Source organism: Cyanistes caeruleus, chromosome 17, assembly GCF_971803275.1.
Source record: "Cyanistes caeruleus chromosome 17, bCyaCae1.hap1.1, whole genome shotgun sequence".
Classification (NCBI taxonomy): Eukaryota; Metazoa; Chordata; class Aves; order Passeriformes; family Paridae; genus Cyanistes; species Cyanistes caeruleus.
The window spans coordinates 15,278,636-15,303,015 of record NC_141717.1 but is presented as its reverse complement, the minus strand read 5'-3'; the positions used below and the strand labels follow the sequence as shown (position 1 = coordinate 15,303,015).

The 24,380-nt window shown below is 45.4% G+C and overlaps 1 protein-coding gene across 2 annotated transcripts; it reads left to right on the top strand.

Moving 5' to 3' along the window:
- Positions 1 to 1,081: 1,081 nt before the first annotated feature.
- On the top strand, positions 1,082 to 24,220 carry LOC111936166 (mesothelin-like). 2 transcript variants are annotated; one of them, XM_086853974.1, is made up of 29 exons: positions 1,082 to 1,259; positions 1,526 to 1,619; positions 3,143 to 3,177; positions 4,092 to 4,113; positions 4,222 to 4,249; positions 5,440 to 5,524; positions 6,104 to 6,265; positions 6,490 to 6,692; positions 6,856 to 6,947; positions 7,443 to 7,573; positions 8,024 to 8,145; positions 8,623 to 8,785; positions 9,056 to 9,271; positions 9,486 to 9,656; positions 10,035 to 10,181; positions 10,308 to 10,357; positions 10,818 to 10,938; positions 12,014 to 12,099; positions 13,115 to 13,244; positions 14,788 to 14,978; positions 16,333 to 16,423; positions 17,570 to 17,681; positions 17,950 to 18,134; positions 18,939 to 19,091; positions 20,250 to 20,383; positions 21,352 to 21,479; positions 22,020 to 22,114; positions 23,184 to 23,373; positions 23,729 to 24,220. In XM_086853974.1, exons 2-29 carry the CDS (start codon positions 1,586 to 1,588, stop codon positions 23,821 to 23,823), a joined length of 3,372 nt encoding a protein of 1,123 aa, XP_086710100.1. In that variant the 5' UTR covers positions 1,082 to 1,259; positions 1,526 to 1,585; the 3' UTR covers positions 23,824 to 24,220. The 2 variants fall into 2 exon arrangements, with proteins under 2 accessions (XP_086710100.1, XP_086710099.1); XM_086853973.1 differs by having other exon boundaries at positions 1,199 to 1,259; positions 17,947 to 18,134.
- Positions 24,221 to 24,380: the final 160 nt, after the last annotated feature.

The following is a 24,380-nucleotide window of genomic DNA, read 5'->3' as shown; positions in this document are numbered from 1 at the left end:
CCAGCACTTTTCCATCCGTGGGCAGCCTGCTCGGAGAGCTGGAATTCCAAAAGGTGCAAAACTCCAGAGCTTGGACACTTGGAGCTGAAATTCCAAAAGGTGCAAAACTCCAGAGCTTGGACACTTGGAGCTGAAATTCCAAAAGGTGCAAAACTCCAGAGCTTGGACACTTGGAGCTGAAATTCCAAAAGGTGCAAAAGTCCAGAGCTTGGACACTTGGAGCAGGGCTGGAGCATCCCCACGGAGCCCCTTTGAGCTCCAGGGCTGTGCGTGGGGGTGATTCCAAACTGCTGACGGGTTTTACGGATTTGGGTGGTTTGGGATGGGTGTTGGCCAGAGCCACTGGAGTTCTGTGAGCCAGAGCAGCCGTGGTTGTGACTCCTCTGGTCCCAGAGGAGCTGGGAAGGACGTGGGGTGTGCTGAGGAGCGCGGGGTGCGGTGACACTGGGAGGTGACAGTGGCACGAGCACGAGCTATTGATGGTCAGCAACAGGCCTGGCCCAGAGCTGGGCTTAGTGAAAACTTGTCTGGAGAAGCACCAATAAACTGACCAAAACAACAATTTTTAATTTAATTTGATTTTATTTTAATTCATTATTATTTTTTTTTTCTCCTCCCAAATCTGGAGGATGTGAAATTACCCTGAGATGAGTCCAAAGAGACTGAGCTCCTGGTGTGACATCCATGGAATCATGGAATAATGGGGATCACAGGGGCCATGTATCCCAACAAATCCCACCCTGGGCATCCCTGGGAGCATCTTCCAAAGGCTCCTGGAGCCCTGGCAGCCTCGGGGCCGTGCCCATTCCCTGGGGATCTGCTCCATGCTCCATGGGGAAGAACCTTTCCCCCCTAACCCTCATCCCATTCCATGACCTGCCTGCCTGACAGAAGAATTTCCACGTGTTTCTTTGGGATTTCCCAGGTGGAAATGAGTGGGATACACAGAGATTTCCAAGAAATCCCAACCATTCCAAGCTCCAGACGCCAAATTCCCTGGTGCCACCCATTCCCTGAACCGCTGGCGGGAGCAGCTCCGTGCTGGGAGCATTTTTGTCCCGTGCAGGGATGGAGGGAATCCAACTTTCTGGATCCTGGGAATGGCAGGCATTGCCCAACAGCCTGGCTGTTTGTCCTGCAGCCCGTGGGTGTGCCCAGGGCTCCCGATCCATCCCTGGGAGATGCAGCTGGAGGAGCCACACCCCGGGCAGCTCCGTGAAAAGGAGCCAGAGCCTGCCTGGCAGGACCTGCAGCCACAGGTGAGTGTCCCCTGGTGTCCCCTGGTGTCCCCTGGTGTCCCCTCCTGTCCCCTGGTGTCCCCCTGCCACCCCACACCTGCCTCAGGTGTGGACACCAACCTGCTGCCCCCACCAACCCCAAATTCTCCAGCGCTTTCCCTGCACCCCCAGGAGATTTTTGGGTCTAATTTTGGGCTTTGTGAAGCGTGTCCGGATTTCCGCGTGACCTTCAAGTTTCCTCCTCGGAGTTTGGGCTGGAGTTAATTAATTCAGATTAATTAATTCAGGTTGATTTCTTGCTGTTTGGATTCTCCTGGCTGGGCTGATTCCCGTGGCTGTCCCCAGAAATGGCTCCTCTGCTCCCATTCCTGCTCCTGCTGGGTGAGTCTGGCCCTGGAGGGAGGGAGAGCTGTGCCAGGAGGGTTTTCCATGCCAGGGATTATCCCCAAAAAGGGAAATTGTGCTGCCAGAGCGCTGGGTGTGACTTTGGTGGTCGCTGTAAACCCCCAGCCTTTGGCTGTCGTGTTTGTTGTTGGATTTGGGAGGGAGGTATTTTAATTTTGGTGATGAACAGGGTGGGAAGGTCCCCCTGGGACTGATTCTCCTCCTGTCTGTTCAGAGCTGTCTGCTCCCTGCTCCTCTTGCTGGAGTATTAAGGAATAATCATAACTAAATCTGATTAATTCTATATTCATTGAATATTAAATCCCAGGCTGGTTTGGGTTGGGAGGGACATTAAATCTAAATAAAGGGCAGGGACACCTTCCACCATCCCAGGTTTCTCCAAGATCCTTCCAGCCTGGCCTGGGGCACTTCCAGGGATGGGGAATCCTCTGGGAAATCCATCCCAGGGCCTCCCCACCCTCACAGGGAGGAATTTCTTCCCCATATCCCATCCATCCCTGCCCTCTGGCAATGGGAAGCTGCTCCTCCTTCTCCTGTCCCTCCATCCCTTGTCTAAAGTCTCTCCCCACCTCTCCTGCACCCCTTTTATTAAATATTAATAAATCAATAATTGATCAATTTAACAATGAATTTAAAATTATTATTACCTTTTTAGTAATTTAATTAATGGAGAAAAGGTTCCTTTGTCTGTTAATTAGTGACAGTTCTCCATCAACTAAATTACTATTATTATTTATAATATTTCTATTATAAATGTAATAATATTTAAATAATTTAGGTAATTATTTAAATAAGAAATAAATTTAAAATTTATAATTTATATAATTTATAATTTATTTAAAATAAATTTATTCAGAATGGAAATACTTAATAATTTAAATATTGCTACATTAATTTTTATTAAATATAATTTAATAATGGAAATATTTATTTATTTTAATAATTTAGTTATTTAAATAAGAAATAAGTTTATTTAGAATGTAAATATTTTAAAATTATTACATTCATTATTATTAAATATTATTTAATAATGGAAATATTTAATTATTGTAATAATGTAGTTAATTATTTAAATAAGAAATAAATTTATTTAGAATGTAAATATTTAATAATTTAAATATTGTTACATTAATTGCTATTAAATATAATTCAATAATGGAAATATTTAATAATTTGGTTAATAATGTAAGTAAGAAATAAATTTATTTAGAGTATAAATATTTAAAAATTAATACATTATTATTAAATATAATTCAATAACGGAAATATTTGATTATTTTAATAATTTAGTCAATTATTATTAACTAAAATTATTAAAAATTAATATTAATTATTAAAAATCAGCAGGTAACAAAGAAAGACGTTGTGCTGATGAAGTGAAATTTAAATGAAGTGAAATTCAGCTCTTCAGGGAGCTGAGGAAGGGCTGGGGCTGAGCAGTGGGAGCCAGCTTTGGGCTGGCTTTGCTGTAAAACCCAGAAGTTTTTGGTGTTTTGCAGGGTGGCAGGGAGCTGCTGCAGCTGGGACAGAGCTGGTAAGGAAAATCCCTGTGGTTAAAACATCCCAGGATGGGTTGGGCTGGAGGGACCTCAAGGATCAATTCCAAGTTCCCTTCCTTGGGAATCAGCAGGAGCACGTTCCCTCCTCAGGGCTGGGATAACCTGCACTCCCCGGTGTCATAAATACACATCCCATTATTGGCTTTTCACAAATATTAAAATGAATGTTATATGTATAAGATTAGAAAATTTAGCTGTATTAATATAATTTCCTTTATTTCTCTTATTGATGAAACTTAGAAATAGCAATATAATACATGTATGTTGAGCTATGGCATAGTATTAAAACAAAAACTATCTTTGTTTGTATAACCCAAAGACTGAAAAAGATTCAGACCTCCCTGCATTCTTAAATTATTCAGATGAGGACAGCAGTGACCAGAGCTCTGGGGGAGGAATTTATTGCATTTCTGGTATCAGGGAATGTAAATCTTGATGGTGCCAAGAAGATTGATTTATTGGGAAGGGGGCAAGAGAAAACTAAACAGAAGAACACCAAAAATCTTAAGAAGAATGTTTGAATATGTATGAGAATTTATGGATATGTAGTAGGGAAAATCAAAAATTAAATTTAATTTAATCAAAAATTAAAAACCCCTGTTTTTAAGGGACAATCCTTTGTTAGTAAGGTGAATGCAGACACCCGGCTGTATCTGTAAACTTTATTTTTATCTCCTAATTGTCTTTCTATTAAACTTTTAAACTCTATAAGAAAAAAATATGAACCTCATTTTTCACAATAGTTTGGGATACAGAGCCAGTGGCACAGCCTGGAGCTGTGGATTTGGGATTGGATTTGATTTGACCCCAATCCAAAGGGCTGCAGGGGTCACAAATAATATTAGAGCTGTATTTTAACACCACCTCTTTCCTCTTTCTCCTGGTGCAGTGCTCCAGCTCCCCCGTCAATGGTGAGTTTCTTCCCAAATATCCTCCACCAGGAAAACTCCGAGAGATTTCTGTGTTCCAATTCCTCTCACAATTCCTTATCTTTGTCCCTTTTTTGTTTTGGGGATCAGAATCTGCCGTGTGTGCCTCAGTGCAGAGGTAGGTGAGCCATCCCCAGTGATTGTGGCAGGGTTCCCTTGGGAGGGATTCTGCTTTTTTGGGGTAATGAGATCCCTCTGAACCCACATTTTGGGATATTTTTTCCCCCTGAGAAGCCTCGGGGTTGGGAGGGCTGTGCTTGCACTTGTTCAAACAGTGAAGGGAAAGTGCAGGATTTTGTGTCTGTGCAGGACAAAGAAAGGCAGGGCCGGGTCCTGGGGAGGCAGCCAAGAGCCTTGGCACTGGTGCCAAGCTTTTCTTGGCTCCAACAGCTCCCTCCAGACCTGATTTGTCCCTGGTTTGTCCCTGATTTGTCCCTGGTTTGTCCCTGATTTGTCCCGGGTTTGTCCCTGATTTGTCCCTGGTTTGTCCCTGATTTGTCCCTGGTTTGTCCCTGGTTTGTCCCTGGTTTGTCCCTGGGTTGTCCCTGGTTTGTCCCTGGTTTGTCCCTGATTTGTCCCTGGTTTGTCCCTGGTTTGTCCCTGATTTGTCCCTGATTTGTCCCTGGTTTGTCCCTGGGTTGTCCCTGGGTTGTCCCTGATTTGTCCCTGATTTGTCCCTGGTTTGTCCCTGGTTTGTCCCTGATTTGTCCCTGGTTTGTCCCTGGTTTGTCCCTGGTTTGTCCCTGGTTTGTCCCTGGGTTGTTCCTGATTTGTCCCTGAGGGGCAGCCAGTTCTTCCCCACCAAGTCCTGTCCCAGCTCCCCACCACTTCCACCCCCATCCAGTTGTTCCCCATCCAGTTCTTCCCCAGTTCCTCCCAGTTCCCAATCCAGTTCCTCCATTCCCAGCCCATCCTCTCCCAGTTCCTCCATTCCCAGCCCATCCTCTCCCAGTTCCTCCCAGTTCCCCATCCAGTTCTCACCATTCCCAGCCCATCCTCTCCCATTTTCCCCCATTCCCAGGCCATCCTCTCCCAGTTCCTCCCAGTTCCCAATCCAGTTCCTCCATTCCCAGCCCATTCTCTCCCAGTTCCTCCATTCCCAGCCCATCCTCTCCCAGTTCCTCCCAGTTCCCAATCCAGTTCCTCCATTCCCAGCCCATCCTCTCCCAGCTGCTGCACCTTTCCCAGTGCCATCCCTGTTTTCCCAGTGCTCTCCCTGTTTTCCCAGTGCTCTCCCTGTTTTCCCAATGCTATCCCTGTTTTCCCAGTGCCATCCCTGTTTTCCCAGTGCCATCCCTGTTTTCCCAGGGCCAGCCAGGAGCAGTTCCTGGAGGTGGCCCAAGGCCAAAGATCCCCGTGCAACCTCACCTTTGGCCAATTCGCCTGTGCCCAGGTGAGCACAGTTAAAAAGGGGTTAAAAACACAATTAAAAAGGGGTTAAAAACACAATTAAAAGTGGTAAAAGCACACTTTGAAGTGGTTGTGGTGTGAAAAATGCAACCTGAACTATTCCAGGTTTATTTTCTTCCCTGATTTTGTCATTATCTCTTAAGTTGATGCCAATAATTGCAGTTAAACTGGCAGCAATTTGTGTTTTTCAGTAAATATTTCCAACAAAAGGTTCTGCACATATTTGTCAGTGGGGTCTTTTGGGGATTTTTTTTTGTGTGTTTATTTTTTTTTCTTGGTTTTCTTTTTACCTTCTACTGTTTGTAAGCTGTTTCCCTGAAAAAATGTTTGGGAATTCAAGAGTTCCCCATGGAAGTTTCTACTTAGATCACGACTTTAGGAAATTTTTGGTTGTTTTATTTTTGGATAAAGCTTTTAAAACCTGTGCCAAAGTTTTACCCCCCTCAAGGGAGGAATCCCTTCCCAAATGCCCAGGTGTGGATGAGCCCCCTGAGGGTGATTTCCCCTCTAAATATGATCCATCCATTATCATCTTTATTTACATTTCCCTTCTCTTTTCCAGGGAACTTGGCTCCAGGACCTTCAGGATGATTTCCTCGTATCCTTATATTCCTGCCTGGCTTCTAAACCTACCACAGCTGTGGATCCAGAATATTCCATCCTGTTCTTTTCCAAATATGATGCCAGGAAGCTTTTGAACTCCCTGTCCTTGTTCAACCAGAGGGTGAGTATTCCCTCAAATGGAATTCCCTCAAATCCAGGGAATTTTTGCTCTCTTTGCCCTCCAGGAAGAGGCATCATTCCAAATCCCCTGAAATTTTACTTTATTTTGGAAAGAGCCCCATTCCAACCAATCTGTTCCTCGCATTCAGATTTGCTTGGATTTACGTCCATGCCTGCTCAGAATTCCCTGGAATTCACGGCTTTCTTCTCCTCTCCTGCTCCCAGTTTTCCCAGGTGCCCCTTTCCCTGGAGTGGAGCCTGATTTTCATGAATGGTCTGTGGGAGAGGATGCTCCGAGTGCCTGGAATTGAGACCCCCCCAGTGCTGTTCCAGTGGGTCCATCAGGGACTGGAGCCCTTCCTGGTGCAGCCCGAGGTCTTCGGCTGCCTCCGTGCCAAGGATGTGTCCTGTGAGGAATTCCAGCTGGTGTAAGTGTGGAATGTCCCCTCTGTGCCACCAGAGCCACGTCCTGGGGGCTCCTGGGGGGGAAAATCCCTTTGGAAAAGGATGGGATTGAGAACATTGACGTTTTTTCTTTGTGAGGCCCCAAACCTGAGCTCGTGTTTGAGGTGTTTTCCTTTCCTTTTCCAGAGTGGCTGCCCTGGATGGGATCTATTCCCAGCTTCCCGTGGAAGAGCAGAGGAATCTTTACTCTGGGATCAAGCACTTCCTCACCCAGGATGGTAAAGGAGCTGAGTTTCCTGGGATCTGTCACTGGGCTGAGCCTCCCCAGGGCTTTTGTGAATCTCCAATGGGAACAGGCTGGGAATGTTGGTAATTAGTGGGTTTGGGAATAATTTCCCTGCCTGAAGGCTTTATCAGTCAGGGTTTTTATAAATCAGTGTGTTCTGATTTAAATTCACTGCATTTGCTGCTCGTGCAGGGTTTGGTTCTGAGAGAGAAGAACCCAGCTCAGAAAAGGCCCCAGACAGGAGCTTCCATGCCCTGCTTGAAAGTCCTGCAAAAAACTCCTGGTGCCTTTGGAGGGAGGAAGAAAGAGGCTGGGGATGGAATATTTGTAGGGCTGGGATTATTTTTGTCCTGTCCCATGGGAATTTGTGTGTGAACACATAAGGTGTGACCAGAGAGCTCTTCCACCCCCAGAAATCCCCAGTTCCCTCTGGTTTCCTGACCCAGAGCAGGCTGTAGTTGCATGGGCTCTGTTTTCCTGCCTGCAGAATCCAGGCAGAAGTGCCACAGCCAGGCCATTCCCGCTCTGAATTCCACCGCCTGGTTTCGGAATTATCTGGGATCCTTTCTGGAGCACGCCACTGTGGAGGACCTGCAGCTTTTTGGGGATGAAGCAACAGTAAGTGGAGAGCCTGGGAGGTCACAGTCCTGCCCCGAGCAGAATCAGAACCCCAGAATGGTTTGGGTTGGAAGGATTTATGGATCATCCATCCCACTATCCCAGGCTGCTCCAATCCCCGTCCAACCTGGCCCTGAAACTCCTGGAATTCCTGCCAGCAGGAATGTTTCTCTAGTTAATTTGAGGTGAACAGTCACTGGGATTATTTCCCCCCATCATGTGATAAGAGGGACTTGCACAGAAGTTGGTTTCACAAAGTTTCTGCAGGGAGTAGCGAGAGGAACAGCCCCAAACCTGATCAAAATTTACTTGAAAACAAAAACCAATAAAGCCCAGCACAACTTTAAACCCAGGTGAAAACCCCTGAGGTTGATTCAATCTGCCACCACTGCCAGGATTGAAGGATCCATCTGAATTATTTTTCTTTTTTAATATTTTTTCCATCCTCAGCTTCAAAAATTTGCCAGGGATCCTGTGAATATGGAGATGGTCAGGAACCTCACCTTGCTCAGGGAGACTGCTCCGTACTACACCCTCCTCCTGACCTCTGCTCCTGCTTTGCCACTGTCCAGGTGGGATCTGATTCCCTGGGATGGCTCAGTGTGACACAGCAAGAGTTTGGGTGGGGATTTCATTTAAATCTCTTTAAGGGTTCCATTCATTTTCTCTTTAAGGGTTCCATTAATTTTCTCTTTAAGGGTTCCATCAATTTCTCTTTAAGAATTCCATTAATTTTCTCTTTAAGGGTTCCATTAATTTTCTCTTTAAGAATTCCATTAATTTTTCTCTTTAAGGGTTCCATTTTCAAATAATCCCGCTGTCCTTGGTCCTGAGGAGGGGCAGACCCCAAGTTGTTTTTCCTGGGAGATGCTTTCCCTGCAGTGCCAGCTCCAGCTGATGGCCAGCAGTGCTTCCAGGGTTTTTCAGCTCTCTGAGCTGGAGCTTTGGCATCATCAGAGCTAAAATGATGGGGAAAACGTGCCTGGAAAAGAAGGAAAATTCTGCTGGAGCCCCTTGCTGACTGGCAGCCTCTCCTTTTCTCCCTGCAGCCTCCCAGATGAATTTATTTGTTACCTGAGCCCCAGGGCGGTGAGGAACCTGAGCAAGGAGGAGATTTGGGGAGTGGCCCAGAGGCTCGGGAGGAGCTGCCTATGGACCAGGGGAGTGCCTGGAGGGAGAGCTCCCTCCTCCCTGGCATCGCAGGAACTGCAGGTGAGCACCTGGGGGTTCTCTCAGCTGCACAGAACCTGCCGGGGGTGACTTGTGTCCCCTCTTGTCACCCTCCTCGGGGTCACCCTGTGTCTTGCTTGTGGTGTCTGGCTGGCTTTTCATCACCTCACAGTCCTCAGTGGTGGAAATGGCCCGTGCACAGCCTTCAGCAGGGAAACCTGAGGCAGAAATCCAGGGGTTTAAGACATCCCGAGACCTTGGGGTCCAATATTGCTGCTCTGACTCTGCTCTGTCTCCGCGGGACCTTTGCAGGTCGCGTCAGCCCTGGTGAGGAATTTGGAGGATTTCTCTCCAGAGGTGCTGGGAGACTTGGGCCAGGCTGCCCTGGGGCTCTCGGTGTCCAGCATCCAGGACAGCATCCCTGAGGAGCACCTGGAAGCAGCTCTTCCCTCCCTGGGAAGCGTCCGAGGCTGGAATGCCGAGCAGTCCGGGGCTATCATCAACAAACTGCTCCGCTCTGGCTACCAGGTACAGAGCTCCCCAAATCCAGGGGTTGATTTCCTCGTGGGAAGGGATTTGGGTGTTGGAAGTGCCCAGGGAGATTTGGAGTTCCCATCCCTGGAGGTGTCCAAGGAATGTTTGGAGGTGGCACTCAGGGAACAAGGAGAGCATCGGGCACAGCCGGGACTCGAGGATCTCAAAGATCTTTTCCAACCGGATTTTTCCTGGGATTCCCTTGCAGATCCTGGATGGACAGAGCCTGGCAGAGCTGGGCACTTTGGTGGGTGGCCTCAACAGCAGCACACTCCAGAGCTTGGCCCCAGAAGTTGTCCTGGAGGCCATCCAGCTGCCAGGCTTTGCCCAGCGCCTGGAGCCTCTGCCCTCTGCTCTGAAAAGGACCCTGGTGGAAAAGGTGAGCTGGTTTTATCTCCTCAGGCCTCCCAGAGCAGCAGGGCTGGGAGCTCTGCTTACCTGGGGCCAGGTGTGCACGTTCCCTGCGGGATCTGGCTCGGTGGCAGCAGGACAAGCCACTCCAGGCCCTGTGTCGGTGTCCTGGGCCTGCTCAGCCTCCTGGGGACGAGGACAGGGGTGATTTCTTCCAAGGGGTGGTCCCAGAAATGATTTCCCAGTTGATGTTCCCAGGGAAAGAACAGAAATGGAGCAGAATTAGCTCGAGGTTGGACTTGATCCTGCAGGTCTTCTCCAACCTCAACAATTCTCTGGTATTGCCACGATTTGGACTAAAACTGGGTGAGATTGTTGTGCTTTGTTCTGTTGGGTTTTTCCCAAGGTTTCCTCCAGGGTTGGCCACCCCTCTGAGCTGGTTAAACTCATTCCCAGTGCTCTGGCCAGCTACATCCCAAAATCCCTGCTTGTTTTTGGGGAAGAGCAGCCAAATGTGCAGGATCTCAACGATAAACCTTGGACCAGAGACCAGGTAATGGGGGGTGGGCTCCTCCTTCCCCTTCCTGCTAGCCCTGCCCTCTGTGGGGCCATGAATCCCTAAAAACCCCCCTGGAAATGGAGCTGTTTTCCCTGGAAAACCTCTGCCTTTGCTCCCCAGGCTGCCATGTTTTTCAGTGATGTGGTGAAGGCAGAGCCTGACTTCAGCAGGTAAAGATTTTCCTCCTCTCCTTCCATTTTCTGTCAGTTTTCCTGGCAATTCCCAATTTCTTGTGGTGAATGTGGCTCATCCAGCCCCTGGAATCCATAGAAACAGGTGGGAAATGGAATGTGAACCCCAACACGGACATGGAACACAGAGATTTACCAGGGCTCAGCTGTAAAAATACACCCAGAGGCCACATTTTCTTTCTAAAACGATGCTGCTGGAATTCTGCTCCAGATTGCCTCTGGAACGCATTTCCAAGCAGGGAATATCCCAACCTTCCATGGAGGGAGCAGTTCCAGGGATTAATTTCGAGGGGCTGATGCATCTTTTGACGTATTTAAGATGAAAATTATAAAAACAGAGATTTATATCTGGAAAAACCAGTGGGATCAGCAGTGTCCTGCTCCGAATGCACCTTCCTGAAGGCTTTTCCCTCCTGATTTTCCTTCTGGGAATTCCCAGGCTCTCCCAGTCTGTCCTCCAGGGCTTCACCTGCGCAGCTGCCAGCGCTGTGGGAGCAGAAAGGTTTCAGGAGCTGGCCAAAGTCATGAGGAAGAAGAAGGTCAGGCTGGGGCAGGACCAGGTAATCCTGACATTCCCAAGGGTTTGGTGTTGTCCTGAAGGTTCTGGGAATTCAGGGACTGGAGCAGGGATGTGTGCTGAGGGTTGGGGTGGATTTTAGGGAAAGGGTGGATTTTAGGGAAAGGATGGATTTTAGGGAAAGGATGGGTTTTAGGGAAAGGGTGGATTTTAGGGAAAGGATGGATTTTAGGGAAAGGATGGATTTTAGGGAAAGGGTGGATTTTAGGGAAAGGGTGGATTTTAGGGAAAGGATGGATTTTAGGGAAAGGGTGGATTTTAGGGAAAGGGTGGATTTTAGGGAAAGGATGGGTTTTAGGGAAAGGATGGATTTTAGGAAAAGGATGGGTTTTAGGGAAAGGATGGGTTTTAGGGAAAGGATGGATTTTAGGGAAAGGGTGGATTTTAGGGAAAGGATGGGTTTTAGGGAAAGGATGAATTTTAGGGAAAGGATGGATTTTAGGGAAAGGGTGGATTTTAGGGAAAGGGTGGATTTTAGGGAAAGGATGGGTTTTAGGGAAAGGATGGGTTTTAGGGAAAGGGTGGATTTTAGGGAAAGGATGGATTTTAGGGAAAGGATGGATTTTAGGGAAAGGATGGATTTTAGGGAAAGGGTGGATTTTAGGGAAAGGATGGGTTTTAGGGAAAGGATGGATCTTAGGGAAAGGATGGATCTTAGGGAAAGGATGGATTTTAGGGAAAGGATGGATTTTAGGGAAAGGGTGGATTTTAGGGAAAAGGTGGGTTTTAGGGAAAGGGTGGATTTTAGGGAAAGGATGGATTTTAGGGAAAGGATGGGTTTTAGGGAAAGGATGGGTTTTAGGGAAAGGTTCTTCCCCCTGAGGGTGGGACAAGGGGGTTGTTGGGGTGTCAGGACCCTTGTGAACAAATACCCTGGCTGTCCCTCCCACAGCTCTGAAATTCCCTGAAAACAGGAGAACTCCAAACCCTCCCATTTCCATTTTCTTTCCCCCCCCCACTTTTTGTTTTTTATTTTTTTTTCTCTTTGTTCAGGGCAAAATAAAACCTTTTAATTATTTTATCCTTTTCCCTGTGTTTCATGGTGGTTTCTCTCTCAGCTGAGCTGCTTGCTGAGGATGGTGACCCTGCATGGGATTCCCAAGGATTTGGACAGTTATCCCAAAGACCTGTTGCTGTTTTTAAGGTAACTCCTCTGTGGTTTTTGTGGTGTTGCCTCAGTTTACTTCATGGGGAAAAATGAAAATGAATTTATAACCAGGCTAACTAATCTGATTTATTTTGCAGACATGTTTAGGGCTCTTTCTGGGGGATAAAAAAATGGGATTTTAGAAAGCTGAAGGAGGGTAGATTTATATGAGATATCAGAATAAATCCTTCCTTGTGAGGCCCAGGTTTCCCAGAGCAGCTGAGGCAGTGTCCAAGGCCAAGTTTTTGCATTCCCAGGCCTCTGAATGTTCCTTTCCCTGACAACACCAAAGAAATCAGGGAATAAAACAGAAATTCCTTTGTTCCAGAACCTTCCCTTTGTGGTTCTGTACCCAAACCCTGAACAATTTCAAGCTGCCTCTCACGCAACAGATTCCTGAAGGTGAAAATCGAATTTTTAAAGAACCATTTTAAACTTAAGGGATTTTAAAATCGATTTTTTAAAGAACCATTTTAAATTTAAGGGATTTTAAAATCGATTTTTTAAAGAACCATTTTAAACTTAAGGGATTTTAAAATCGAATTTTTAAAGAACCATTTTAAATTTAAGGGATTTTAAAATCGAATTTTTAAAGAACCATTTTAAATTTAAGGGATTTTAAAATCGGTTTTTTAAAGAACCATTTTAAATTTAAGGGATTTTAAAATCGATTTTTTTAAAGAACCATTTTAAACTTAAGGGATTTTAAAATCGATTTTTTAAAGAACCATTTTAAACTTAAGGGATTTTAAAATCGATTTTTTAAAGAACCATTTTAAACTTAAGGGATTTTAAAATCGATTTTTTAAAGAACCATTTTAAACTTAAGGGATTTTAAAATCGGTTTTTTAAAGAACCATTTGAAATTTAAGGGATTTTTAAAGGATTTAATGGCACAGAATAATCTGGGGAAGAAGAACTGGTGGAGCTCAGGGTGGAAAGTGTTTTTTTGGATATGGGGTGTGTCGAGCTCAACCTCATTCCCTAAAATTCATGGAATTTGTCTCTCCAGCCCCTCAGACTATGCAGCCACAGGGAATTGCAGGCAGTTCTTTATCAATATTGGGGAGGCAAACGTGGATGTTCTGCCCAGAGAGGCTCCTCGGAGGCAGCAGCTGCTCCTGGAGGCTCTGGAGTGTCTGGTATGGGGAGAGGGATTTGGGGATCCTGCAGGGGATTGGGGGATCCTGCAGGGGATTTGGGGATCCTGCAGGGATTTGGAGGATCCTGCAGGGATTTGGGGGCCATTGAAGGAGATTTGGGGGATCCTGCAGGGGGTTTGGGGATCCTGCAGGGGATTTGGGGAATCCTGCAGGGATCTGGAGGATCCTGCAGGGGTTTGGGGGATCCTGCCGGAATTTGGGGGATCCTGCAGGGGGTTTGGGGGATCCTGCAGGGGATTTGGAGGATCCTGCTGGGGATTTGGGGGCCATTGAACGAGATTTGGGGGATCCTGCAGGGATTGGAGGATCCTGCAGGGATTGGAGGATCCTGCAGGGATTTGGGGATCCTGCAGGGATTGGAGGATCCTGCAGGGATTTGGGGGATCCTGCAGGGATTTGGGGGATCCTGCAGGGGGTTTGGGGATCCTGCAGGATGTTTGAGGATCCTGCAGGGGATTTGGAGGATCCTGCTGGGGATTTGGGGGATCCTGCAGGGGGTTTGGGGATCCTGCAGGGAATTTGGGGGATCCTGCAGGGGGTTTGGGGGATCCTGCAGGGGGTTTGGGGGATCCTGCAGGGGGTTTGGGGGATCCTGCAGGGATTTGGAGGATCCTGCAGGGATTTGGGGGATCCTGCAGGGATTTGGGGGATCCTGCTGGGGATTTGGAGGATCCTGCCAAAATTTTGGGGATCCTGCAGGGGATTGGGGGATCCTGCAGGGATTTGGAGGATCCTGCCAAAATTTTGGGGATCCTGCAGGGGATTGGGGGATCCTGCAGGGATTTGGGGGATCCTGCAGGGATTTGGGGGATCCTGCAGGGGATTTGGGGATCCTGCAGGGATTTGGAGGATCCTGCAGGGATTTGGGGGCCATTGAAGGAGATTTGGGGGATCCTGCAGGGGGTTTGGGGATCCTGCAGGGGATTTGGAGGATCCTGCAGGGATCTGGAGGATCCTGCAGGGGTTTGGGGGATCCTGCCGGAATTTGGGGGATCCTGCAGGGGGTTTGGGGGATCCTGCAGGGGATTTGGAGGATCCTGCTGGGGATTTGGGGGCCATTGAACGAGATTTGGGGGATCCTGCAGGGATTGGAGGATCCTGCAGGGATTTGGGGATCCTGCAGGGATTTGGGGGATCCTGCAGGGATTTGGGGGATCCTGCAGGGGGTTTGGGGATCCTGCAGGGATTTGGGGGATCCTGCAGGATGTTTGAGGATCCTGCAGGGGATTTGGGGGATCCTGCAGGGATTTGGGGGATCCTGCAGGGATTTGGAGGATCCTGCAGGGGTTTGGAGGATCCTGCAGGGGATTTGGAGGATCCTGCAGGGGATTTGGGGAATCCTGCAGGGATTTGGGGGATCCTGCAGGGATTTGGGGGATCCTGCAGGGGGTTTGGGGGATCCTGCAGGGATTTGGGGGATCCTGCAGGGATTTGGGGGATCCTGCAGGGAATTTGGGGGATCCTGCAGGGATTGGGATCCAGGGATGCTCCATCCTTGTTAACACCTCTGCCTTTACTCCAGCAAGTTCCTGGCACACAAATAAACGAGGAGAACGCTGAGATTCTGGGCAGGCTGGTGTGTGACCTGCCTGGGGAATACATCAGGAGCTCTGGGGGGAGCTTGCTGAAGGATTTGAGCCAGTGTGGATCTTTCCTGCCTGAGCAAGAAGAGGCCATCAGGGACGTGCTCAGCAGTGGCAACACCACCTTTGGGTATGGGTTCTTCTCCCTTCCTCAAACCCATGCTCCTTTCCAGGCCTGGAGTGAACTCCAGCCAAGCAAAAACCAAAAAAACTTCTTGCTTTTGAGCTCTGAGTGGGTCTTTTGTGCTGTTCAGTTGAAATTATTTCAGCAGGATGAGATTCTCCTGAAAGAGGAGCGCTCATTTATCTCCTGCTCTTTATAAAAGCTTTTCCTCTGCTCTGTTTTTTATTCCCCAAAATTTCTGTGGCCTGGTGATCCCAGCTCAAGCTGTTTGTCAGGCACAGAAAACATTCTGCCTCTACCTGTCCGGTGAGAGATGCTGGATAAATCCCCAATTCCAGCACAGAGGGGGAAGCAAAATATTTTCCTTCCTGTATCAGTTGTAACTTTTCTCTAAAAAAATCCTTTTTCTCTGATTCTGCTGCTTTTCTTCTGTATTTTTCTTTTTCTTCCTGGCTTTCTCAGTCTCCTTTGGTCTGAATTCTTTTGGGATCCTCCCTCGTGGGGAGCTCTGCTTATCTCTTTAAGTTTGAAGAAAACTCCTGAGCACGTTAGAATTTTGTTTCTTTTGTTTATTAGAGCATCACAAAACTTGGCAGGTCTCTCCAGACTGCACAAATTTAATTCTTTGAAATCTGGAACATTTCTTTATTCTGATGGTACAAACAGGGCCTTGTGGCTCACTTTGTGTTTGATGCACAAAATGGAAAAATAATAATATAACAATGCAATATAACTATATATAATTAATATATATTATCTAATATATAAAATAATAAATTATATTCAATAATTAAATAACTTATTATTTATATAATATATAATATATAATATATAATATATAATATATAATATATAATATATAATATATAATATATAATATATAATATATAATATATAATATATTACATATTTATTATATATATTCATAATATTATAATATATAATAATTATATATTATAATGTATTATTATATTATCACATATTATATATTATAATATATGATTATAATATTATCATATATTATGAATAATATATATTTACAATTATAGATATATTATATATAATATATAATTATAATATATAATTATAACATATAATTATATTATATATTATATATTATATATTATATATTATATATTATATGTTATATGTTATATGTTATATGTTATATGTTATATATTATATATTATGTATTATATTATATGTTATATATAGAGAGAGAGAGATATATTAATATATATTATAGATATTAGTTTATATAATATAAATTAAATAATTATAGCAAGTAAACGAAAGTAAGGCTTAAATTAAGGCCCTTTCTTTTAAAAGCTTTTACTTCTATGTAAATTTTTGCCCTCAGGCCTCCTTCAGCGTGGTCAGCCTTCACCCTGAGCCAGCTCCAGGGGCTGATCCCAGTGCTGGATCCCAGCATCCTGCAGCAGATTCCCCAGGTGGGCTCTGGGCACTTTGGGAAGCGCTGCTGGGGCTCAGAGTGGGGCTCAGATCTGCTGGGGTTGTTGAGCCAGGCTGATTCCAGGAATTCCTGCTTTGGAAAGAAGCCTGGTGCCAGAGGGATGATGCTCTGTGAGGAGGGAGGGTTCTTGGAGCTGGACAGAGTTAAATAAATAAAATAGATAATTATTAAAAAGGCCTTTAAGGGATGTACCTTGGGCACTACATGATCCTGGCTGAGGCTACACCCAGGATGGATGAGGGGCTCACGAGTTTTCACACTTTTATAAGTTCTGGTCCATTTCCACATGGGGGTTGATTGTCCAATTGCAGCTGCAGGTGATGCAGTCCCATCCTCCCAGACTGCTCTCCTCAATTCCCTGCTGGCAACACTTCTTGGGCCCGAGGATGCAACGGTGTCCTTGGTTCTGGGGCTGGAAAAGGATTGTTGTGCCTGCCTGGGCTGTGAGGAGAACTTGCTGATGCTTCATGTGAAGTTCAGAGTTAAATCCTTGGTTTTTGGGCTGGGAAAGGATTATTTTGTGTGACTGAACTGTGAGGAGAACTTGCTGACGCTTTATGTGAAGTTCAGAGTTAAATCCTTGGTTTTTGGCCTGGGAAAGGATTGTTGTGTCTGCCTGAGCTGTGAGAACTTGCTAACACTTCATGTGAAGTTCAGAGTTACACACCAGTGCAGTACAGAATGTGGAAAATACGAAATCTAAAGCTTAAGGCATTAAAATCTGCTGGGGTTGTTGAGCCAGGCTGCTTCCAGCAGCTCCTGCTTTGGAAAGAGGCCTGGTGCCAGAGGGATGCTGCTCTGTGAGGAGGGAGGGTTCATGGAGCTGACAGGCTGGAACTGCAAATCCAGGTCGCTGTCAGCCCCTTCCCATCACAGGAATAAATCTCCCAGTGCTTTGTGAGGAGCTGGAACTGCAAATCCAGGTCGCTGTCAGCCCCTTCCCATCACAGGAATAAATCTCCCAGTGCTTTGTGAGGAGCTCTGGTCACCGATGGGCTGGGGAAAGGCAGAGCTCAGACATTTGAGGAATTGCTGTTCAGGATCCGGTGTGTGAGGAGCAGGGGCTGTGCTGGAGGCACATCCAGCGTTCCCAAATCCCCCTGATGATCCCTTTTCCTTGCAGAAAGCTTTAAGCACCTGGCTGAGGAACTTTGCCTGGGATTCCCCCCTGTCCAGGGAGGAGCTGGCCACCATCATCGCCAAGATCCTGCCCCGCCGGCACAAGCGAGAGGATGGTACGGGAGCACCCCTGATCCAGAGGAATTCCCAGTGGGATCAGGGGGCACCCTGGAGCTTCTGGAGCTTTGGGAGGGGCTCTCAGGGAGGTTTGGGGTCCCCACCCCTGGAGGTGTCCAAGGAACATCTTGGATGTGGCACTGGGTGCTGGTGACAAAGCGGGGATCGGATCAACCTCGGAGGATTTTCCAACCGAAATGATCCTGGGATTCCAAGCTTGGAGAGGAAGGATTTGATTTAACCCTGAGTTTGCCGTGGCTTCAGCAGGTTGCCCAGCTGACAAGGAGATAACAGAGGAAGTTCTGGAGGACCAGCTGATGCCTGTCTACTACACCCCCGAGGAGCTGCGCGCCTGCCTCCGCAACGTCTCCCTGGAAAATCGCCTCTCCCAGGTCCTCACCTACCCCTTCAGCAACCCACAGCTGGCTGTGCTGAAGGAGTACCTGCACGAGGTAACAGCAGCCCAAAAACATCCACTTTCCACTGATGGGATCATTCAGGGCCAGGGGAATTCAGGATCTCCAGGGATTTAACTCAAATTTCCATGGTGGGATTGTTCAGGGCCTTGTCCTGGGGATTCAGGATCTCCAGGGATGAGACTCAAATTTCCATGGTGGGATTGTTCAGGGCCTTGTCCTGGGGATTCAGGATCTCCAAGGATGAGACTCAAATTTCCACAATGGGATTGTCCTGGGGAATTTAGGATCTCCAAGGATATAACTCAAATATCCACCATGGGATTGCTCAGGGCCTTGTCCTGGGGATTCAGGATCTCCAAGGATGTGACTCCACTGTCTCTCAGCTCCTCTCCCACAGTCTGGCCACCTTTACTAGGAAAATATTGATTTCTTATCTCCTATTTCTATGTCTAATCAATGTCCAATTTCCATGATGGGATCGCTCAGGGCCTTGTCCTGGGGAATTAGGAATTCAGGATCTCCAGGGATATAACTCAAATATCCACCATGGGATTGTTCAGGGCCTTGTCCTGGGGAATTCAGGATCTCCAAGGATGTGATTCCACTGTCTCTCAGCTCCTCTCCCACAGTCTGGCCACCTTTACTGGGAAAATATTTATTTCTTATCTCCTATTTCTATGCCTAATCAGAATTTTCCTGGCCTGTTGGCCATGAGCCTTTCAGTGAGAGGAACATGGCTCCATCCTCCCTTTAATCCCTATCAGAGAGCTGAAAACAGCCCTGAAATCATCATTTCACCTTCCCTGCTCCGTGCCCATAACAGCGGTGTCTCCACAGAGATATCCCAATGGTTATCCCGAAAATCTGCTCTCCAGCCTGGGCGCTCTCCTTCCCATCATCACCCCGGAGGAAATTTCCACCTGGAAGATGAGCTCAGCTGAAACCTTGGCTGCCTTCCTGAGAAATGAGCCTCAGCCCTCAGATTCCCTGGTAGGAGCTTCCCTTTGTTTTCCCACCTTTTGGGGCTGGTTTGGGATTAACTGAGTGGGTCCTGAAGTGGTTGAAGCGTTTTTGGTGCCTTAATTTTGGGTGGCATGTTGCATGTGAGTAAAACTTTATAAAACAAAGGCCTTATATTCTCATTTAATATATAATTCCCATTAAAAAAAATCATAAGAATAAAAAACCAGGACAACAACCTATTGTAAAAAAAAAAAAGAATAAAAAATCAGTTAGCAAAGTAATCTAGTCTTGTAAAAAATAAGGAATAAAAGATCAATTAGCACCACAATCTAGTCTTGTAAAAAAAAAGGAACAAAAAATCAGCACAGTAATCTAGTCTTGTAAAAAAAGAATAAAAAATCAGTTAGCACCACAATCTAGTCTTGTAAAAAAACAAAGAATAAAAAATCAGCAAAACAGATTTTTTATTTTTTTCTTCACAATAGATTGTTGTGCTAACTGATTTTTTATTCTTTTTTCTTTACAATAGATTGTTGTGCTAACTGATTTTTTATTTTTTTTGCAATAGATTGTTGTGCTGATTTTTTATTTCTTTGCAAGACTAGATTGTTGTGCTATCTAGTCTCGTAAAAAAAAATAAAAAATCAGCGCAGCAATTTAGTCTTGTAAAAAAAAATTTTTAAAAAACACCTATAGAAACAAGAAGTGTATCCCATAAAAATCCATTAATAATATATATAATCATATATAAAAATAAAGGTTTAATAAACATATAATAATTAATAATTAATAACCTTAACCAACCAATGACTTAAGCTTCACTAGATTACTAACCAGTTAAATTCAAACACAATAACTTCTAACGCTACATAAAAATGATCTGTGTGCAATAAAATAATAACTATTCTATATATAATATTATATAAATTTTATTTATTTATCTATATAGAATATATGTTCTTAACTATAAAAAAATAAAACAAACAAACAAACAAATATCTCACCTCATTCCCCTCTCTCACACAAAATTCACGAGCAACACAAACAGATCTGAAACGGTTCCGTTTTATTCTTGTAATCGTGGCACAACTTTCTCCCAGGGGCTGAAACCACGTGTTCTGATTCGAGTCAGTGAATCCAAACGGTTAATTAATGAATTAATGAATGAATCAATGTGATTTCCAGGCCTCAGCAGCAATTAGACGCTACGTGGAGCTGGGTAACGCCCTGAACGCCACGGCCCTGAGCGCCATCGGCACCAGATACGTGTGCCTGCTGAATGCCACCGAGCTGGAGGCCATCGACCCTGCCAGCTTCAAGTGAGTCACAAATTTTGGGGTGTCCTTGGCTCCTTCCAAAAGCCCTTTCCCATCTTTTTCCTTTTTTTCCTGCTCCCAGGGAAAGGGAATTTAGGAATCGCTCTGCGCCGGGGTTTAAAAGCTGCTGGTGCCCATCCTGCCAGGCAGGGCTCGGATTTGCAATCAAACTCTCTTTATTTCAGCCCAGCAGGCTGCAAATCTGACTCTGTGCCCGCTTTCATCTGCAGAAGGGTTCATGGAATTAAATTTCATAGGATTACTGAGTTGTTGAGGCTGGAAAAGGCCTCTCAGGGCATCACCCAGCACCGTGGTCGCCACTAAACCACGGCCTCGAGTGCCACGTCCTCGTGGTTTTAAAGAATTTCCAGTTTGAATTCCTCTGAGAGGCTGGTGAATGAAATTAATTTATTAATTAATGAATTACTGCTTGGCAAACACACAAATTTATTAATATAATATAATACAATGTAATGTAATGTAATATAATACAATGTAATATAATACAATGTAATATAATACAATGTAATATAATGTAATGTAATATAGAATAGAATAGAATAGAATAGAATAGAATAGAATAGAATAGAATAGAATAGAATAGAAAATAATATATCATATCATATCATAATCATATCATATCTTACAATATATTACAGTATATTACAGTATATTACAGTATATTACAGTATATTACAATATATTACAGTATATTATAATATATATATTTATATTATAATATAATATAATAAATTTATTTGGCACCATCAGAGCCATCATCAGTTGAAGGATAAATTCTCAGCAGGAAACTGGGCCATAATTTTTCCTCTCAGCTTCTCTCTGTAGAGCTGGGAATTGGGGATCACCTGTGCCGTGCAGAGAATCCCAGAGAAACACTCAGAATACAGAAAATTGAGCAGGTTGAAGGTAATAAAAGCTTTTTTTCACCCTAAATCTTTATTTTTCTGCAGACTGGCATCTCTGGATCCTTCAGCCTGTTCACAGGAGACAAAGGACCTCTTGTACCAGAAAGCCAAAGAGGCTTTCTCTGACCAGCACCATTTACCTGCTTATTATGAGCTGATTTTACCTTACCTGGGTATGTGAAAAAACCAGGATGCTGTGGGGAAAAGAGTTCTCTTAGCCACAAACTAGAATGGGTATCAAAATCCATCTAAGATCTGGGAATTTTCAAAGTCAAGTTGTTAAAAGTTTGTCTTTCTGATTTGTAGACAGCATCAAATATTGTTGAAGGATTCTGTGCCTGCTTTAAATTGCCCAGATCTGTTTCCAGACCATCACAGGGAAAATCAAACTCAGGATTTATCTCACAGCTCTTTTCCACATCACAAAATAATTTTTTTTTTTTTTCCTGTTAAGCCAATAATTTTTCCAAATTCTTCTCACCCTTCTTTCCACTGTCTGCCATCGCCACAGATTTTTAATTCCCAACAAAATAACTCCCAATAACAAAAGGAGGAGAACCAGATATTTTGCATCTGGACTCAGCTGGATTTTTGAAGCTGTGTTATCAACCCCAGCCTAATGGATTTTGGAGAAATCCTCATTTTGTGCAGAGAGCCAGCACAGCTCCTTTGGGGTCTGCCATCCTTTGATATTCTCCTTGCTTTGCTGTCAGGGGGGGCTCCCGCTGCAGATCTCAAGGCTCTCAGCAAGAACAACGTGAACATGAACATCACCACCTTTGTGACTCTGAGGAGAGATTCTCTGATGGTGAGAATGGAATCTTTTCATTCCTTGTGTTTTATTGCTGAGTGCTGGGGTTTGGTTGTGTTGTCCCCTGATGGAAATCGAGGAGTGATGCTGTCAAATCCAAATCCTGTCAAACCTAAATCACATCAAATCCAAATTTCTTCTGTTAGACCAGTAGAAAGTGAAGAAAGGGCCTGAAATTCCTTTTAAAAAAATAGGGTTTGGAGTCCTGGATGGATGCAAAGCCAGCAGAGTTTTTTCAGGGCAGCTCTCACAGTGGCCCACGAGACCAGAGATGTCCAGACAAGACAATGTCACCGATTTGGGCAGAAATCCCAGTGATTTCAGTAGGGATGGGACCCCCAGCTGAGTGCAGGAGATTTGGCATCAGAGGACAACAGAAAGAGCCTTTGAGAAACCACCAGGTCCTGAGGGAGGCCTGTCCCAGTGAAACCACTCGGGAATTTTTGTCCTTCTCATGGAAACCCCATCATTTCCCTGGCCAGAGGGGTCCTTTCCACCCCAACATTCCCACCCTGTTCCATATAGGTAAAAACCTTATAAAACAAAAGCCTTATAAAATCAAGCTAAGCTAATATCTAGCTAAATAAATACTCATAAGAAACCTGCCAACTTTTCCTATAGAAATATAAATATAGAAATAGAACCCTATGACGATAAAAACCAATTTATTCTCATGAAAAAAAAAAATTACTAAGATTGTAACCATTACTCACACCTATAAAAACTATCCTAAATCATTAAAGAAAAATATTCAAACTAATAAATCTAATTAAATAAATCTAATAAAATCTAATAAAAACCCCATTTAGCAGCACCTCCAGCGTGCTAACCAAAGTAACAACTAATTACTAGCCAATTAAAAATAAACACAATACTTTTATAAAATTAAGATATAAATGAAGATGTCTTTACCCTTTATCTTCTTACCCTATAAATGAAGATGCAAAAATAAACCAAAAACTTCTTTCTCTACATAAACAAGAGTAGATCTCATCCCATTTCCATCTCTAATGTGAGGTTTGGAACAACAGCACCCCAATCTCTGCTCTGATTTTTTTTTCCCCAGCGCCTGACACCCCCTGAGGTGGAGGGGCTGCTGGGGGTGAACCTCCCTGAGCTGGCCCAGTGGCAGAACAGGGCTCCTGTCCGGGACTGGATCCTGCTGCAGAAACAGTCAGAGCTGGACAAGCTCCACCTGGGGCTCACGGGGGGCACGCAGGAGGGCTACATCAACATCGTCACCCCCAAATTCCCAGGTAGTTTTGGGTTCCTGGTGGCTGGGCTTTAATGAGGTTGTGGCGAGGATTAAAACTGGGGCAGCTCTGCTGAGGAGCCTGAAGCTCTGCAGGGCAAATTTTGGTGAGGAGCATTCCTGGAATCCCACCGGGAGCATCCCTGCTGAACATCCCGACTGAGCCAGCACTTCCTCCTCAGGGCTGTTGGATTTGGGCTTGGGGGAAGGGTCAGAGTGGTTTGGGTTGAAGGAAACTTGCAGATCCTCCAGTTCCAGCCCCAAACTGGTGTTTGCCACGGTTAGACAGGCGAAGAGAACCCCCAGAGGTTTTTCTCACTCGCTGATTTCTTTGCTCTGATCCCCTCTTTGTCCTCCAGCATCATCCTCAGCCCCTCTGGGGACGGTGGCCATGGCATTCCAGCTCCTGCCTGCCCTGCTCCTGAGTTTCCTCATCGTGTCCCTCTTGTCGTGACCATCTCCTCCAGGAGGAACCGAGGGGCACCAGCTGTGCCTGCTCTGACACCCGGCGTGAGCAGTGCCCAGAGCTCCAGGCAGCTGCCATCAGCCCAGGACTCACTTTTAGGTACTTTTGGTTTTCAATCACTTGGGAAAAAAACCTGTTTATGTCTGAAGGGAAGATTCCAGACTCTTTGGAACAGGATCTTTGCCTTTGGGACAGCTCAAGCCCAGCTCAGCCCCAAACCACCGCTGAACCTCTTACTGCTGGGTTTAAGGGTGAGTTCTGCAGGTTAAAAATGACATTTCTCAGAGCCTGACCTTGTGACACTGCCAAGACCTCAGGGTGGGAGTGAAGTTTTCCATCTGCTTGTAAATAAATCCTGGAACTGAGTAAAAATACCAGAAGCAAACTGATGAGTGTCTGCTCTTCCTTGAGGCTGCTCTCACCTTCCTGTCTGCAGGAATCCCCCCAGATTAAGTGCTCAGAATCCCAGGATCTGCCAGGATCTGTTCCTGTTCCTTGGGGCTGGTTGTTCAACCTTTAGGAGCTGAGGCTGTTCTCAGCTTCCT

Coding starts and splice junctions, on each gene's coding strand:
- LOC111936166 (XM_086853973.1), top strand. CDS start 1,586: ATGGCTCCTCTGCTCCCATTCCTGCTCCTGCTGG. Junction 4,250..5,439: donor GTGTGTGCCTCAGTGCAGAG/GTAGGTGAGCCA, acceptor CTGTTTTCCCAG/GGCCAGCCAGGAGCAGTTCC. Junction 6,693..6,855: donor TGTGAGGAATTCCAGCTGGT/GTAAGTGTGGAA, acceptor TTCCTTTTCCAG/AGTGGCTGCCCTGGATGGGA.